The sequence below is a fragment of the Bombina bombina genome, chromosome 5 (genome assembly GCF_027579735.1).
Source record: "Bombina bombina isolate aBomBom1 chromosome 5, aBomBom1.pri, whole genome shotgun sequence".
Classification (NCBI taxonomy): domain Eukaryota; kingdom Metazoa; phylum Chordata; class Amphibia; order Anura; family Bombinatoridae; genus Bombina; species Bombina bombina.
The window spans coordinates 675,816,168-675,833,581 of record NC_069503.1 but is presented as its reverse complement, the minus strand read 5'-3'; the positions used below and the strand labels follow the sequence as shown (position 1 = coordinate 675,833,581).

At 45.0% G+C, this 17,414-nt stretch overlaps 1 protein-coding gene across 1 annotated transcript in view; it reads left to right on the top strand.

The window, feature by feature from the left end:
- The window catches only part of PIGN (phosphatidylinositol glycan anchor biosynthesis class N), a 1,169,967-nt gene that overhangs the window by 332,802 nt on the left and 819,751 nt on the right, over positions 1–17,414 (top strand). The window contains exon 11 of the mRNA XM_053714623.1: positions 16,411–16,503. Within this exon, the coding sequence (XP_053570598.1) occupies positions 16,411–16,503 (93 nt within the window). The remainder of the gene's footprint in view (positions 1–16,410; positions 16,504–17,414) is intronic.

Below are 17,414 nucleotides of genomic sequence, written 5' to 3'. Positions count from 1 at the left end.
TTATCCTTTCTCTTGACGCCGGGATTAGAAGACTACTGGCCAAGCTTGGTCTGATAGGGAAATATCCCATGAGCATAACACTTTCTGAGGAAGATGTTTCAACATACAGGGTTTTTATTTCAACCGGCGGCAGCTGTAGTCGCGGTTGCTGGAGCAGCTACCTACTGGTGGGACACTCTGTCGGAGCTCATTGAGGTGGAGACTCCCTTGAGGATATTCAGAGATAATTAAGGCTCTAAAAATTGCTAACTCCTTTATCTGTGATGCGAATATGCAGATTATTTGCATAAATGCAAAGGCTTCTGGCTTTGCGGTCCTAGCCCACCGGGCTCTCTGGTTGAAGTCTTGGTCTGTGGATATGACTTCTAAATCCAGACTCCTCTTCCTTTCAAGGGGAAGATTTTATTCGGTCCAAGGCTGGACTCCAAAAAAATAAATAGGCCTAAGGGACGGCAATTGTCTAATTTTCCTTCCTTTCATTCTGACAAATCACAACAGCAGCAATCCTCAGCCAAGTCCGAGCAGCCCAAGGGTACTTGGAAGCCGGCTCAGTCCTGGAATAAGTCCAAACAGACTAGGAAGCCCGCCGAAATCAAATCGGCATTAAGGGGCAGCCCCCAATCCGGGATCGGATCGAGCAGGGGGCAGACTGTCTCTTTTCCATCTTAATGGGAGGAGAGTCCACTGCTTCATTCATTACTTGTGGGAATTAAGAACCTGGCCACCAGGAGGAGGCAAAGACACCCCAGCCAAAGGCTTAAATACCTCCCCCACTCCCCTCATCCCCCAGTCATTCTTTGCCTTTTGTCACAGGAGGTTGGCAAAGAGGTGTTGGAAGATCAGAGTAGTCTCTTATGGAGGGTAGTAATCTTCGAAATGGGACTGGAGTTTTAAGTAGTCCTGTCAGCCTCTCAGTGAGAGCATAGATGAATGTTAGAGTCCGGAGATGCAGGGAGAGTCTTTCTGCGAACCCATCCCGACTCAGATTAACAGCTCCATAACCAATCAGCGTAGACGAGTTTCGCTGCCTGCTTTTCTGCTCTAAAGTCCATGTCAGGAGCGATGCTACTACCCTGTCACACTTGAAAGGATGTGTTCCTCTTCCACGGCATAGATTCTGGTAAGATCATTTAATTTATACATTTATGATAACGTTAGAAGACATGGTCACAGTGTGTCTCCCTTATCTGTATAGAATCAAGGGTAGTACCCTCGAAAAGGGGGTTATTGAACACGGGGGATTTCTCTTGTAAGGTGTATCCAGTCCACGGATCATCCATTACTTGTGGGATATTCTCATTCCCAACAGGAAGTTGCAAGAGGACACCCACAGCAGAGCTGTAATATAGCTCCTCCCCTAACTGTCATACCCAGTCATTCTCTTGCAACTCTCAACAAGCTAGGACGTTGTAGGAGAGAGTGGTTAAATATAGCTAGTTTATTTTCTTCAATCAAAAGTTTGTTATTTTTAAATAGTACCGGAGTTGTGCTATTTTATCTCAGGCAGTAAATAGAAGAAGAATCTGCCTGAGGTTTCTATGCTCTTAGCAGGTTGTAACTAAGATCCATTGCTATTCTCACATATGTCTGAGGGGATTACACAGATGAGGTAACTTCAGCGAGAGAATGGCGTGCAGTTTATTCTGCTATCAGGTATGTGCAGTTATAATTTTTTCTAGCGATGGAAAACACTAGAAAATGCTGCTGATACCGGATTAATGTAAGTTAAGCCTGAATACAGTGATTTAATAACGATTGGTATCATGCTTACTCCCAGGGGTAATACCCTTAAGATATTTACAATATAAAACGTTTGCTGGCATGTTTACTCATTTTTATATATGCTTTGGTGATAAAACTTTATTGGGGCCTAGTTTTTTCCACATGGCTGGCTTAAATTTTGACTAGAAACAATTTCCACTGTTGTAGTATAAAAGTTACAGTTGGTGCAGTTAAAATTACAAACTGTGACATCCAGCTTCCCTCAAAGGCCCTCTGAATGCTATAGGACATCTCTAAAGGGCCCAAAGGCTTTCCAAAGTCGTTTATTGGGGAAGGTAGGGCCACAGCTTGCTGTGGCAGTTGGTTGTGACTGTTAAAAAACGTCTATTTCGTTTTTTTGATCCGTTTTTTGAACTAAGGGGTTAATCATCCATTTGCAAGTGGGTGCAATGCTCTGTTAGCCTATTATACACACTGTAAAAATTTCGTTTGATTTACTGCATTTTTTCACTGTTTTTCAAATTCTGACAAAATTTGTTTCTCTTAAAGGCACAGTACCGTTTTTTATATTTGCTTGTTAACTTGATTTAAAGTGTTTTCCAAGCTTGCTAGTCTCATTGCTATTCTGTATAAACATGTCTGACATAGAAGAAACTCCTTGTTTATTATGTTTAAAAGCCATGGTGGAACCCCCTCTTAGAATGTGTACCAAATGTACTGATTTCATTTTATGCAATAAAGATCATTTTCTGTCTTTAAAAAATGTATCACCAGAGGAATCTGACGAGGGGGAAGTTATGCCGACTAACTTTCCCCACGTGTCAGACCCTTTGACTCCCGCCCAAGGGACTCACGCTCAAATGGCGCCAAGTACATCTAGGGCGCCCATAGCGTTTACTTTACAAGACATGGCGGCAGTCATGGATAATACACTGTCAGCGGTATTAGCCAGACTACCTGAACTTAGAGGTAAGCGAGATAGCTCTGGGGTGAGACAAAATGCAGAGCATACTGACGCTTTAAGAACCATGTCTGATACTGCCTCACAATATGCAGAAGCTGAGGAAAGAGAGCTTCAGTCAGTGGGTGATGTTAATGACTCAGGAAAGATACCCGATTCTAATATTTCTACATTTAAATTTAAGCTTGAACACCTCCGCGTGTTGCTTAGGGAGGTTTTAGCTGCTCTGAATGACTGTGATACCATTGCAGTGCCAGAGAAATTGTGTAGACTGGATAAATACTTTACAGTGCCGGTGTGTACTGATGTTTTTCCAAATACCTAAAAGGTTTACAGAAATTATTAATAAGGAATGGGATAGACCAGGTGTGCCGTTCTCTTCCCCTCCTATTTTTAGAAAAATGTTTCCAATAGACGCCACCACATGGGACTTATGGCAGACAGTCCCTAAGGTGGAGGGAGCAGTTTCTACTCTAGTAAAGCGTACTACTATCCCTGTCGAGGACAGTTGTGCTTTTTTTTTTAGATCCAATGGATAAAAAATTAGAGGTTACCTTAAGAAAATATTTATTCAACAAGGTTTTATCCTACAGCCCCTTGCATGCATTGCCCCTGTCACTGCTGCTGCGGCGTACTGGTTTGAGTCTCTGGAAGAGGCTTTACAGGTAGCGACTCCATTGGATGACATACTTGGCAAACTTAGAGCACTTAAGCTAGCCAATTCTTTTATTCTGATGCCATTGTTCATTTGACTAAACTAACGGCTAAGAATTCTGGTTTTGCTATACAGGCGCGCAGAGCGCTATGGCTTAGATCATGGTCAGCTGACGTGACTTCAAAATCTAAGCTACTTAACATTCACTTCAAGGGGCAGACCCTATTCGGGCCTGGTTGAAGGAGATTATTGCTGATATCACTGGAGGAAAAGGTCATGCCCTTCCTCAGGACAGGTCCAAATCTTGGGCCAAACAGTCTAATTTTCGTGCCTTTCAAAACTTCAAGGCAGGTGCGGCATCAACTTCCTCTAATGCAAAACAAGAGGGAACTTTTGCTCAATCCAAGACGGTCTGGAAACCAAACCTGACATGGAAAAAAGGTAAGCAGGTCAAAAAGCCTGCTGCTGCCTCTAAGACAGCATGAAGGAACGGCCCCCTATCCGGGAACGGATCTAGTAGGGGGCAGACTTTCACTCTTTGCCCAAAAGGGAGATTTCACCTTTCACAATTATCTGCACACCAGATAAAGAGAGAGGCATTCGTACACTGTGTACGAGTCCTCCTAGTTATGGGAGTGATCCATCCATTTCCAAAGGAGGAACAGGGACAGGGTTTTTACTCAAATCTGTTTGTGTTTCCCAAAAAAGAGGGAACCTTCAGACCAATTTTGGATCTAAAGATCTTAAACAAATTCCTCAAAGTTCCGTCGTTCAAGATGGAAACTATTCGTACCATCCTACCACTGATCCAGGAGGGTCAATATATGACTACAGTGGATCTAAAGGATGCTTATCTTCACATTCCGATACACAAAGATCATCATCGGTTTCTCAGGTTTGCCTTTTAAGACAGGCATTACCAGTTGTAGCTCTTCCCTTGGGATTAGCTACAGCCCCAAGAATCTTTACAAAGGTTCTAGGGTCACTTATGGCGGTCCTAAGGCCGCGGGGCATAGCAGTAGCCCCTTATTTAGACGACATCCTGATACAGGCGTCAAACTTCCAAATTGCCAAGTCTCATACGGACATAGTACTGGCATTTCTGTGGTCGCATGGGTGGAAAGTGAACGAGGAAAAGAGTTCTCTATCCCCACTCACAAGAGTTTCCTTTCTAGGGACTCTGATAGATTCTGTAGAAATGAAAATTCACCTGACGGAGTCCAGGTTATCAAAGCTTCTAAATTCCTGCCGGGTTCTTCATTCCATTCCGCGCCCTTCGGTGGTTCAGTGTATGGAAGTAATCGGCTTAATGGTAGCGGCAATGGACATAGTGCCGTTTGCACGCTTACATCTCAGACCGCTGCAACTATGCATGCTCAGTCAGTGGAGCGGGGATTACACAGATTTGTCCCCTCAACTGAATCTGGACCAAGAGACCAGGGATTCTCTTCTCTGGTGGCTATCTCGGGTCCATCTGTCCAAAGGTATGACCTTTCGCAGGCCAGATTGGACAATTGTTACGACAGATGCCAGCCTTCTAGGTTGGGGTGCAGTCTGGAACTCCCTGAAGGCTCAGGGATCGTGGACTCAGGAGGAGTCTCTCCTTCCATTAAATATTCTGGAACTAAGAGCGATATTCAAGGCTCTTCAGGCTTGGCCTCAGTTAGCAACTCTGAGGTACATCAGATTTCAGTCAGACAACATCACGACTGTAGCTTACATCAACCATCAAGGGGGAACGAGAAGTTCCCTAGAGATGTTAGAAGTTTCAAAAATAATTCGCTGGGCAGAGATTCACTCTTGTCACCTATCAGCTATCCATATCCCAGGTGTAGAGCACTGGGAGGCGGATTTTCTAAGTCATCAGACTTTTCATCCGGGAGAGTGGGAACTCCATCCGGAGGCATTTGCACAACTGATTCATCGTTGGGGCAAACCAGAACTGGATCTCATGGCGTCTCGCCAGAATGCCAAGCTTCCGTGTTACGGATCCAGGTCCAGGGATCCCAAGGCGACACTGATAGATGCTCTAGCATCGCCCTGGTCTTTCAACCTGGCTTATGTGTTTCCACCGTTTCCTCTGCTCCCTCGACTGATTGCCAAGATCAAGCAGGAGAGAGCATCGGTGATTCTGATAGCACCTGCGTGGCCAAGAAGGACCTGGTATGCAGATCTAGTGGACATGTCATCCTTTCCACCATGGTCTCTGCCTCTGAAACAGGACCTTCTACTTCAGGGTCCTTTCAACCATCCAAATCTAATTTCTCTGAGGCTGACTGCCTGGAGATTGAACGCTTGATTTTATCAAAGCGTGGCTTCTCCGAGTCAGTTATTGATACCTTAAGACAGGCACGAAAGCCTGTCACCAGGAAATTGTACCATAAGGTATGGCGTAGATATCTTTATTGGTGTGAATCCAAGGGTTACTCATGGAGTAAGGTCAGGATTGCTAGGATATTATCTTTTCTCCAAGAAGGTTTGGAAAAAGGATTGTCAGCTAGTTAAGCGTCTGGCAGATGTTCCAGACGTTCAGGCATTTTGTCAGGCTTTAGTTAGAATCAAGCCTGTGTTTAAACCTGTTGCTCCACCATGGAGCTTAAACTTGGTTCTTAAGGTTCTTCAAGGAGTTCCGTTTGAACCTCTTCATTCCATAGATATCAAGCTTTTATCTTGGAAAGTTCTTTTTTTTGGTAGCTATTTCCTCGGCTCGTAGAGTCTCTGAGCTATCTGCCTTACAATGTGATTCTCCTTATCTGATTTTTCATACGGATAAGGTAGTCCTGCGTACCAAACCTGGGTTCTTACCTAAGGTGGTATCTAACAAGAATATCAATCAAGAGATTGTTGTTCCATCCTTGTGTTACACAATTTGGACGTGGTCCGTGCTTTAAAGTTTTACTTACAAGCTACTAAAGATTTTCGTCAAACATCTGCTTTGTTTGTTGTCTACTCTGGACAGAGGAGAGGTCAAAAGGCTTCGGCAGCCTCTTTTTCTTTTTGACTAAGAAGCTTAATCCGCTTAGCCTATGAGACTGCTGGACAGCAACCTCCTGAAAGGATTACAGCTCATTCCACTAGAGCTGTGGCTTCCAGTTGGGCCTTTAAAAATGAGGCTTCTTTTGATCAGATTTGCAAGGCGACGACTTGGTCTTCGCTTCATATTTTTTCAAAATTTTACAAATTTTATACTTTTGCTTCTTCGGAGGCTATATTTGGGAGAAAGGTTTTACGGGCAGTGGTTCCTTCCATTTAAGTTCCTGCCTTGTCCCTCCCTTCATGCGTGTACTTTAGCTTTGGTATTGGTATCCCACAAGTAATGGATGATCCGTGGACTGGATACACCTTACAAGAGAAAACACAATTTATGCTTACCTGATAAATTTATTTCTCTTGTGGTGTATCCAGTCCACGGCCCGCCCTGTCATTTTAAGGCAGGTAATTTTTAAATTTAAACTACAGTAACCACTGCACCCTATGGTTCCTCCTTTCTCGGCTTGTTTTCGGTCGAATGACTGGCTATGACAGTTAGGGGAGGAGCTATATTACAGCTCTGCTGTGGGTGTCCTCTTGCAACTTCCTGTTGGGAATGAGAATATCCCACAAGTAATGGATGATCCGTGGACTGGATACACCACAAGAGAAATAAATTTATCAGGTAAGCATAAATTGTTTTTTATGCATAATATTGTTTATTGTGTTTTTCTGCTGCGTCATGTGAGATGAGGCTCTGTCAGTGTGTGAACAGTCAGTTTCTTAGCGAGAGATTGAGGTGGACCTTTTTGACGCGTTTTCTCTCTAGTGCAGGGGCAATCCTGCATGGCACTCCGTGTGACCGGATGTGGCCTCTTTAACTTCCTCTTTCTTAACCAGCGGTTGGAAGAAACAAAGCTGTTTTTCTGTGTGTCCGGGTGATAGGAGGTGGTGAAGATGGAGCATTTGCGCTTTCTGCTGAAAGAGGTGCTTGCTACGTTGGAAGCTCCTGAACCGAAACTGCTGGAGGAACCTTCGATCCCTAAGCTTGATAGGGTTTTCGAGGATAGGGTGGTGCCTCAGGCTTTCCCGGTCCCCATTAAAATGGCTAATATTATTTAGAATGAATGGGAAATACTTGGTTCGTCCTTTTCCCCTTCTACTTCTTTTAAAACACTGTTCCCCATTCCGGACTCGCAGCTTGAGCTGTGAGGGGCCATTCCTAAGGTGGATGGTGCTATCTACACGCTCGCTAAGAGAACGACTATCCTGCTCGAGGATAGCTCTTCGTTCAAGGAGCCCATGGATAAAAAATTAGAGTCCATGTTGAGAAAGATGTTCCAACTCACGGGGTTCTGTTTCAACCAGCAGCGGCGGTCGCTGCGGTGGCTGGTGCGGCTACCTATTGGTGTGACGCTTTATCAGCTATGGTCGAGTTGGAGACTCCCCTCGAGGAGATACAGGAACAAATTAAGGCCTTAAGAGTAGCTCATTCGTTCATCTGTGATGCAAATATGCAGATTATTCGCCTGAATTCCAAGACATCAGGTTTTTCTGTTTTAGCCCGTAGGGCTCTATGGTTAAAGTCGTGGTCTGCGGACATGACTTTCTAGTCAGATTACTTTTCTTCTCGTTCAAAGGGAATGTTCTTTTTTGTCCGGGCCTGGATTAGATCATATCCTAGGTCATGGGTGGTAAGGGTGCTTTCCTGCCACATTATAATAAGAATAAGCCTAAGAATAAGCCTCTACTTTTTGTCCCTTTCGTGCGGACAAGTCTCAGCACCAGCAGCCTGCTGCAAAGTCAGATTAATCCAAGGGATCTTGGAAGCCAGCTAACTCTTAGAACAAATCCAAGCAGAGCAAAAAGCCGCAGAGACAAAATCGGCAGGATGGGGCGGCCCCTGATCTGTCTCTGGATCGCGTAGGGGCAGACTATCTCTTTTTGCGGAGGCCTGGATAAGACGTTCAGAACCCTTGGGTTCTGGAGGTCGTAACTCACGGTTATAGGATAGGGTTCAAGACCCATCCGCCCAGAGGCAGGTTCCTCCTGTCAAACATATCATCAAGTCCAGAGAAGAGAGACGCCTTTCTAGGGTGCATGAGGGATCTCTCTCTGTCAGGGTGCCAGGAATCAGACTGAGACGAGAAGTGCAAAAATAATCACACCTTTATTAATAACAAAAAATAATAAAAAGTCCACATGTCAAATAACAAGCCAGGAGTCAAAACCAGAGCTGATAGTCAGACGAGCCCAGTCAGGAGCCAAAGCGATTTGTCAGAAGAGCCAGAATCGGGAACAAGGAGAACAGCAGAGTCAGGAACAAGCTAGGTATCAGGAACCAGGAGGGACGTCAGACAGCCAGGTAATACACAGGAACTGGAACTCACAAACAGGTCTGAGACAACGCAAGGGCAAAGCATACTGAGCAGAGGCCCTTTAAATAATTAGTGATGACATCACAATTCTGAGACTGCAACCTGTCTCACACGGATGATGTACACCAGTCTGGCCTGGCCATAAACGGGGGTGGAGGAAATGAGCAGAATCACACACTATGCACCAGAGTCAGCTAGAGAGGTGAGTAAAATGGCTGCCAGCAGCACATGGCAAACAAAGCAGGAAAAATCCCTGACACTCTCAGAGTAATCGTCCCAGTCCCTCTTGCAGAAAGAGGTTTGGGGTATTATTCAAACCTTTTCATGGTCCTAAAGAAGGAGGGCTCGTTTCCCCAATTCTGGACCTGCCTAAACAAGTTTCTGTCAGTTCCATTGTTCAAAATTGAGAGGATCAGGTCGATTTTGCCCCTAGTTCAAGATGTGCAATTCATGACGACAATAGATTTGAAGGATGCTTACCTTCACGTACCAATCCACAAGGATCATTTCAGGTTCCTAAGATTTGCATTTCTGGACCAACACTTCCAGTTTGTGGCCCTACCGTTTGGTCTGGTGACTGCCCCAAAAGTCTTTACGAAGGTTCTGGGAGTGCTGCTCGCGGTAGTGAGAGCCAGAGGTATTGCAGTGGCTCCTTATCTGGACGATATCCTGGTCCAGGCTCCATCCTGTAGTCTCGTGGAGGATCACTCGAGGGCTCTTCTCCTTCAATCCCATGGATGGAAGATAAACTAAGAAAAGAGTTCCCTGGTCCCCAGCAACAGGGTGGAATTCCTGGGTACGATAATAGATTCTTCAGTCATGAAGATATTCTTGACAGACCAGAGACGTTGCAAGATTGCGTCCAACTGTCTTGCCTTTCAGACCTCCTCAAGGACATCTGTGGCCAGGTGTATGGAGGTGATTGGGCTCATGGTATCCAGCATAGATGTCATTCCATATGCCAGATTCCGTCTCAGACCTCTACAGTTGTGCATGTTGAGACAATGGAATGACGATCACTCAGATCTATCCCAACAGATATCTCTGGACAACCGAACGAGGGAGTCCCTCTCTTGGTGGATCTGTCCATGACAGCTGTCTCAGCGGACATCCTTCTTGAGACCATCCTAGGAGATTGTGACCACAGACGCAAGTCTATAAGGATGGGGAGCTGTTTGTAGTGCCAGAAAGGCACAGGGCAGATGGACTCGAGAGGAATCGAGCCTACCGATAAATATTTTGGAACTACAAGTGATATTCAACGCTCTGAGGGCTTTCCCCCCCCCTTGGGGTCATCCTGATTAATCAGATTCCAGTCGGACAACATCACCTCGGTGGCTTACATAAACCATCAGGGAGGAACGAGGAGTTCCATAGATATGAGGGAGGTATCTCAGATTCTGGAATGGGCAGAGATCCACAATTGTTCACTCTGAGATCCACATTCCGGATGTGGACAACTGGGAAGCGGATTTTCTCAGCAGACAATCCTTTCATCCAGGGGAATGATCTCTCTATCCCAAGGTGTTCGTGGAAATCTGCAGCAGATGGGGGACGCGGGAGATAGCCTTCATGGCGTCCATACTCAATTTCAAGCTACCCAGATACTAGTCGCGGTCCAGGGATCCCTAGGCAGAACTGATAGATGCCTTAGCAGTGCCCTGGGAGTTCAACCTACTTTACATTTTTCCACCGTTGCCTTTTCTTCCTCGAGTAGTGGCTCGCATCAAGCAGGAGCAAGCTTTGGCTATTCTGATTGTTCCGTCGTCGCCGCAGAAGACGTGGTTTGCCTATCTGGTGGGGATGTCATTGTCTCCTCCATGGAAGTTACCCTGTCACAGAGATCTGCTGGCTCAGGTTTCCTTTCTACACGAAAATTTTGATTCTCTGAGGCTGACTGCGTGGAGATTGAACGCCTAGTCTTAGCTAAGAGAGGATTTTCGGAGAGAGTGATTGATACTCTCATTCAGGCCAGGAAACTGGTCACTCGTCGCATCTATCATAAGGTGTGGAGGACCTACTTGTCCTGGTGTGAGGGTTGTACTGTTACACAAGATGCTAGCGGAGCTTCCTGACATTCAGTCCTTTGTTCAGGCTCTGTCTAAGACGCTTGGTTCCAGAATGTACAGGATCCTTGGGTCCTGGAGGTTGTATCTCAAGGATACAGGATAGGATTCAAGTCTCATCTGCCCAGAGGCAGATTCCTACCCTCCAGTCTTTCTACAAGACCAGAAAAGAGGCTGCCTTCTTAGGTTGCTTATGGGATCTCTCCTCTCTAGGAGTAATTGTTCCGGTATCTACAGCAGAAAGAGGTTTGGGGTTTTATTCAAACCTTTTTGTGAAGGAGGGAACTTTTCATCCAATTCTGGACCTAAAGTGCCTAATTACGTTTCTGAGTGTTCCCTCTTTCAAGATGGAAACAATTTGGTCAATCCTTCCTATGGTTCAGGAAGGACAGTTTATGACCACAATAGCCCTTGAGGATGCATACCTTCACATCCCGATACACAGGGAACATTTTCAGTTCCTGAAGTTTGCCTTTCTGGACCAGCACTTCCAGTTCATAGCTCTTCCGTTTGGCCTAGCTACTGCTCCAAGGATATTTACAAAGGTTCTGGGGCTCTTCTAGCCATTGCCAGAACACAAGGTATTGCAGTAGCGCCTTACCTGGATGATATCTTGGTACAGGCACCATCTTTTCGTCTAGTGGAAGAACATTCAGAGTCCCTTCTCAATCTTCTTCGATCACATGGATTGAAGATAAACTTGGAAAAGAGTTCTCTTACTCCAAGTATAAGGGTGAATTTCCTGGGAACAATAATAGACACAGAGAGAATTGCACACACAGGAACGAACAACTGGCTCAATACTATTGTTAGCCTGTTCTATGGCGATTTACCACCAGGGTGCAGCTTCTTTTAGCCCAGTAATGTTTTTCACAGAGAAGAAATTTCCTGTAGTATATCAGTCTGATCCCGCCTATTACAGTCAGTCCAGCGCCGAAATACCAGGCAATTCCTCTCTGAACAAGGAACACAGCAACCCCAGACGATCGTTTCGGCCTTCATTGGGCCTCGTCAGTGAGGTGTAGCCATATTCCTCTAAGCACACTGAGCAAGGAGTCCACGTCTGGATTCCCCTTTTTCCCATAGGGAGACCAAATACACACAGAGAGAATTGCACACACAGGAACGAACAACTGGCTCAATACTATTGTTAGCCTGTTCTATGGCGATTTACCACCAGGGTGCAGCTTCTTTTAGCCCAGTAATGTTTTTCACAGAGAAGAAATTTCCTGTAGTATATCAGTCTGATCCCGCCTATTACAGTCAGTCCAGCGCCGAAATACCAGGCAATTCCTCTCTGAACAAGGAACACAGCAACCCCAGACGATCGTTTCGGCCTTCATTGGGCCTCGTCAGTGAGGTGTAGCCATATTCCTCTAAGCACACTGAGCAAGGAGTCCACGTCTGGATTCCCCTTTTTCCCATAGGGAGACCAAATACACACAGAGAGAATTGCACACACAGGAACGAACAACTGGCTCAATACTATTGTTAGCCTGTTCTATGGCGATTTACCACCAGGGTGCAGCTTCTTTTAGCCCAGTAATGTTTTTCACAGAGAAGAAATTTCCTGTAGTATATCAGTCTGATCCCGCCTATTACAGTCAGTCCAGCGCCGAAATACCAGGCAATTCCTCTCTGAACAAGGAACACAGCAACCCCAGACGATCGTTTCGGCCTTCATTGGGCCTCGTCAGTGAGGTGTAGCCATATTCCTCTAAGCACACTGAGCAAGGAGTCCACGTCTGGATTCCCCTTTTTTCCCATAGGGAGACCAAATACACACAGAGAGAATTGCACACACAGGAACGAACAACTGGCTCAATACTATTGTTAGCCTGTTCTATGGCGATTTACCACCAGGGTGCAGCTTCTTTTAGCCCAGTAATGTTTTTCACAGAGAAGAAATTTCCTGTAGTATATCAGTCTGATCCCGCCTATTACAGTCAGTCCAGCGCCGAAATACCAGGCAATTCCTCTCTGAACAAGGAACACAGCAACCCCAGACGATCGTTTCGGCCTTCATTGGGCCTCGTCAGTGAGGTGTAGCCATATTCCTCTAAGCACACTGAGCAAGGAGTCCACGTCTGGATTCCCCTTTTTCCCATAGGGAGACCAAATACACACAGAGAGAATTGCACACACAGGAACGAACAACTGGCTCAATACTATTGTTAGCCTGTTCTATGGCGATTTACCACCAGGGTGCAGCTTCTTTTAGCCCAGTAATGTTTTTCACAGAGAAGAAATTTCCTGTAGTATATCAGTCTGATCCCGCCTATTACAGTCAGTCCAGCGCCGAAATACCAGGCAATTCCTCTCTGAACAAGGAACACAGCAACCCCAGACGATCGTTTCGGCCTTCATTGGGCCTCGTCAGTGAGGTGTAGCCATATTCCTCTAAGCACACTGAGCAAGGAGTCCACGTCTGGATTCCCCTTTTTCCCATAGGGAGACCAAATACACACAGAGAGAATTGCACACACAGGAACGAACAACTGGCTCAATACTATTGTTAGCCTGTTCTATGGCGATTTACCACCAGGGTGCAGCTTCTTTTAGCCCAGTAATGTTTTTCACAGAGAAGAAATTTCCTGTAGTATATCAGTCTGATCCCGCCTATTACAGTCAGTCCAGCGCCGAAATACCAGGCAATTCCTCTCTGAACAAGGAACACAGCAACCCCAGACGATCGTTTCGGCCTTCATTGGGCCTCGTCAGTGAGGTGTAGCCATATTCCTCTAAGCACACTGAGCAAGGAGTCCACGTCTGGATTCCCCTTTTTCCCATAGGGAGACCAAATACACACAGAGAGAATTGCACACACAGGAACGAACAACTGGCTCAATACTATTGTTAGCCTGTTCTATGGCGATTTACCACCAATAATAGACTCCATATCCATGAGAATATTCCTCACAGATCAGAGACGTTGCAAGCTAATTTCTGCATGTCTTGCACTTCAGGCCTCCTCGAGACCCTCACTGGCTCAGTGTATGGAGGTGATCGGACTCATGGTGTCCTGTATGGACATCACTCCTTTTGCCTGTCAAGAGACTCGCTCTCCTAGTGGCTCTGTCCAGATCATCTGTCCCACTGTATGGACATCACTCCTTTTGCCTGTCAAGAGACTCGCTCTCCTAGTGGCTCTGTCCAGATCATCTGTCCCAAGGCACGTGCTTCTTGAGACCGTCCTGGGATATTGTGACTACGGACGCAAGCCTTTCCGGCTGGGGAGCCGTTTGGGGTACCAAGAAGGCACAAGGTCTGTGGACTCAGGAGGAGTCCTCCCTTCCGATCAATATTTTGGAACTCCGGGCAATCTTCAATGCCTTGAAGGCTTGGCCCCTTCTGGGTTCGTCCCAGTTTTTCAGATTCCAATCAGACAATATAACCTCGGTTGCCTACATCAACCATCAGGGAGGAACAAGAAGTTCCTTGGGGATGAGAGAAGTATCTCAGATACTAGAGTGGGCGGAGACTCAAATATGTACGCTGTCAGCGATCCACATTTCGGGTGTGGAAAACTGGGAAGTGGACTTCCTCAGCAGGCAATCCTTTCACCCAGGGGAATGGTCTCTCCACCCTGAGGTGTTTACAGAGATATGCAGAGAGTGGGGGACGTCGGAGATAGATCTCATGGCATCCCGCCTCAATACCAAGGTACCCAGGTACGGGTCGAGGTCGAGGAATCCTCAGGCGGAACTGATAGATGCCCTATCAGTACCATGGTGGTTCAGACTCATTTATCTTTTCCCTCCATTACTGCTTCTCCCTCTTGTGGTAGCTCACATCAAGCAGGAGCGAGCATTCATGATTCGGATTGCTCCGTCGTGGCCGCGTAAAACGTGGTTTGCGGATCTGGTAGGGATGTCCTCATCACCTCAGTAGAGGTTACCTTGTCACAGAGATCTGCTAATACAGGGTCCCTTCGTTCATTAAAATATAGATTCTCTGAGGCTGACTGCATGGAGATTGAACGCTTAATCTTAGCTAAGAGAGGGTTTTCTTAGAGTGTTATCGACACTCTGGTTCAAGCTCGTAAGCCAGTACTCGTCGTATCTACCATAAAGTGTGGATGACTTACTTGTACTGGTGTGAAGAGCGTGGTTTTTTCTAGCATAAGGTTCAGGTTGCCAGAATTTTAGCTTTTCTCCAGGATGGACTGGAGAAGGATTTATCTGCTTAAGGGACAGATATCAACCCTGTCAGTGTTACTTCACAGAAGATTGACTGAGCTTCCGGATGTGCAGTCTTTTGTTAAAGCTCTGACTAGGATCAGACCTTTGTTAATATCGGGGCTCCGCTTTGGAGCCTCAATCTTGTTCTTAGTGTTTTGCAGCAGTCTCTGTTTGAGCCTATGCATACTGTTGACATTAAATTGTTATCTTGTGTGGTTCTTGTGTGGAGGCTTTTGCCTCTGCGTACAGAGTTTCTGTGATTTCTGCTTTGCAATGTGACCCCCTTATCTGTTTTTTCATGCTGATAAAGCGGTTTTACGCACTAAACTAGGGTTCCTCCCTAAGGTGGTGTGAGATTGTAACATTAATCACAAAATTGTTGTTCCTTCCTTGTGTCCTAATCCTTCTTCAGCGAAGGAACGTTTGCTTCACAATCTAGAGGTGATCTTCAGGCTACTAAGGAATTCAGACAATCTTCCTCTTTGTTTGTCATCTATGCAGGAAGCGTAAGGGGCAGAAGGCTACTATGACTTCCCTATCTTCTGGTTGAGGAGTGTCATCCGCTTAGCTTTTGGGACAGCGGGACGACAGCCTCCTGAGAGGATAACGGCTCATTCCACTAGAGCAATGGCTTCCTCTTGGGCTTTTAAAAACAAAGCCTCAATGGATCAGATTTGTAAGGCGGCTATCTGGTCCTCCTTACACACTTTTTTCTAAATTTTAGAAGTTTGATGTGTTTGCTTCGGCTGAAGCAGCTTTCGGGAGAAAAGTTTTGCAGGCTGTGGTGCCCTCAGAATAGGGCCCGTCTCTTTTTTTCTGTTCCCTCCCAGTGTCCTCTTGGGTATACTTTTCCCAACAGTAAACAATGAAGTCGTGGACTCTCCCTGCCTTATGGAAGGAAAACATAATTTATGCTTTCCAGATAAATTCCTTTCCTTCCTGGCAGGGAGAGTCCACGACCCTGCCCATAATTTATCTTTTGATGAGTGGCTCCTTTTTTTTTTTTTTTTTATTTAATATTATTTCTTCTGGCACCTTTATACCCTGATGTTTCTCCTTCTTTTCCTTGTTCCCTCAGCAGAATGACTGGGGGATAGGGGAAGTGGGAGGGATATTTAAGCCTTTGGCTGGGGTGTCTTTGCCTCCTCCTGGTGGCCAGGTGTTGTTTTTCCCAACAGTAAGGAATGAAGTCGTGGACTCTCCCTGTCAGAAAGGAAAGAAATTTATCTGGTAAGCATAAATTATGTGTTTAGTATTGTATTTACTTAAAAAGGCATAAAATAGTAGCTATATAAATATACTAAATTGTCTGATTATGAAATTAAAGTTGTAGTGCTATACGTATAGTAACTGGAAATACATTATACATGCAGTTTAACCAAGTAATCAAACAGATTAAAAAAAAAGTTAGAACTTTGGTAAAATATTCAATTTCCAAACCCTATGAGTAATCCTCTTTTGTTTCTGTTTTTCTCAGGGTATTTTGCCAGTGGAATATTTAAACAACAGTAACCTTTTCATAGCAGAGAGTTTGCACACAAATGCACTTCAGATATTGGAGCAATTTAAGGTAAATAACACGTCACTGAGGCACCAGAGTGTAAACAGAAGAATTAAATGTTTGAGAAATGTGTAAGCGGTGTACCATGTAGTGTTGTATACCATAAAGGGCCATAAAAGAAAAACAATTGCATGCTCTTTTTGTAAAAACATGTAATTTTAAGACTTTCGACACTGCACTGTGTGTTTACCCTAATCATACAGTACAAGTACTGCTTGAGACCCGCAGAGCACTGCTAGTCCCAAGCATAAACCACTGCTGATCCAATCAGCAGCATTATTTACACTGTTCAGCTGTGTAACTAGCGCTGTAGGTCCTGAACAGCACTTTTACTGTGTGTTTAAACCCTTTGTGGGGGTTAAACACACAGCAGTGCAGAGTCAATAGTCTTCAAATTACATGCTGTAAAAAAAGTTATTTTTACTTTTATGGCCCTTTATTTAGATATATTTTTTTCTTTTATACATTAAATAGTATTTGTGTAAAGGTTACAACAGCAACTAGTACTCCAAGCCTACTTTTGAATGGACACATTTGGTCAGAGCATTTCTGTAAGGATCAAGCACTTATCTGTGCAAGAAGCCAGGATTCTCTGGAATGTGAAGATATGTTGTACAAAGGATTACAAAGTAGTGTTCAATTTTTAATTCTAAACTCTTTAGCCGTATTTGTTGTGGTTACTTCTACAGATGAACCTCTTTAACCGATGAATCAACTTTCTGTCACTCAAAAGGTGGAAGTTTCTATCAGTTGGTAATTCACAAGGAACAGGTACTCCCAAAGGAGTTTTTTTTTTTTTCAACCAACCTCTACTGTCATTTACATGTATGGCAGTTTTCAGTTGTGGCATTGTTGATTATCACATGAAGACTTATGCAAAGTGGTGTCAATGCAAAATGGTGTCAATGGGTTACATAAAT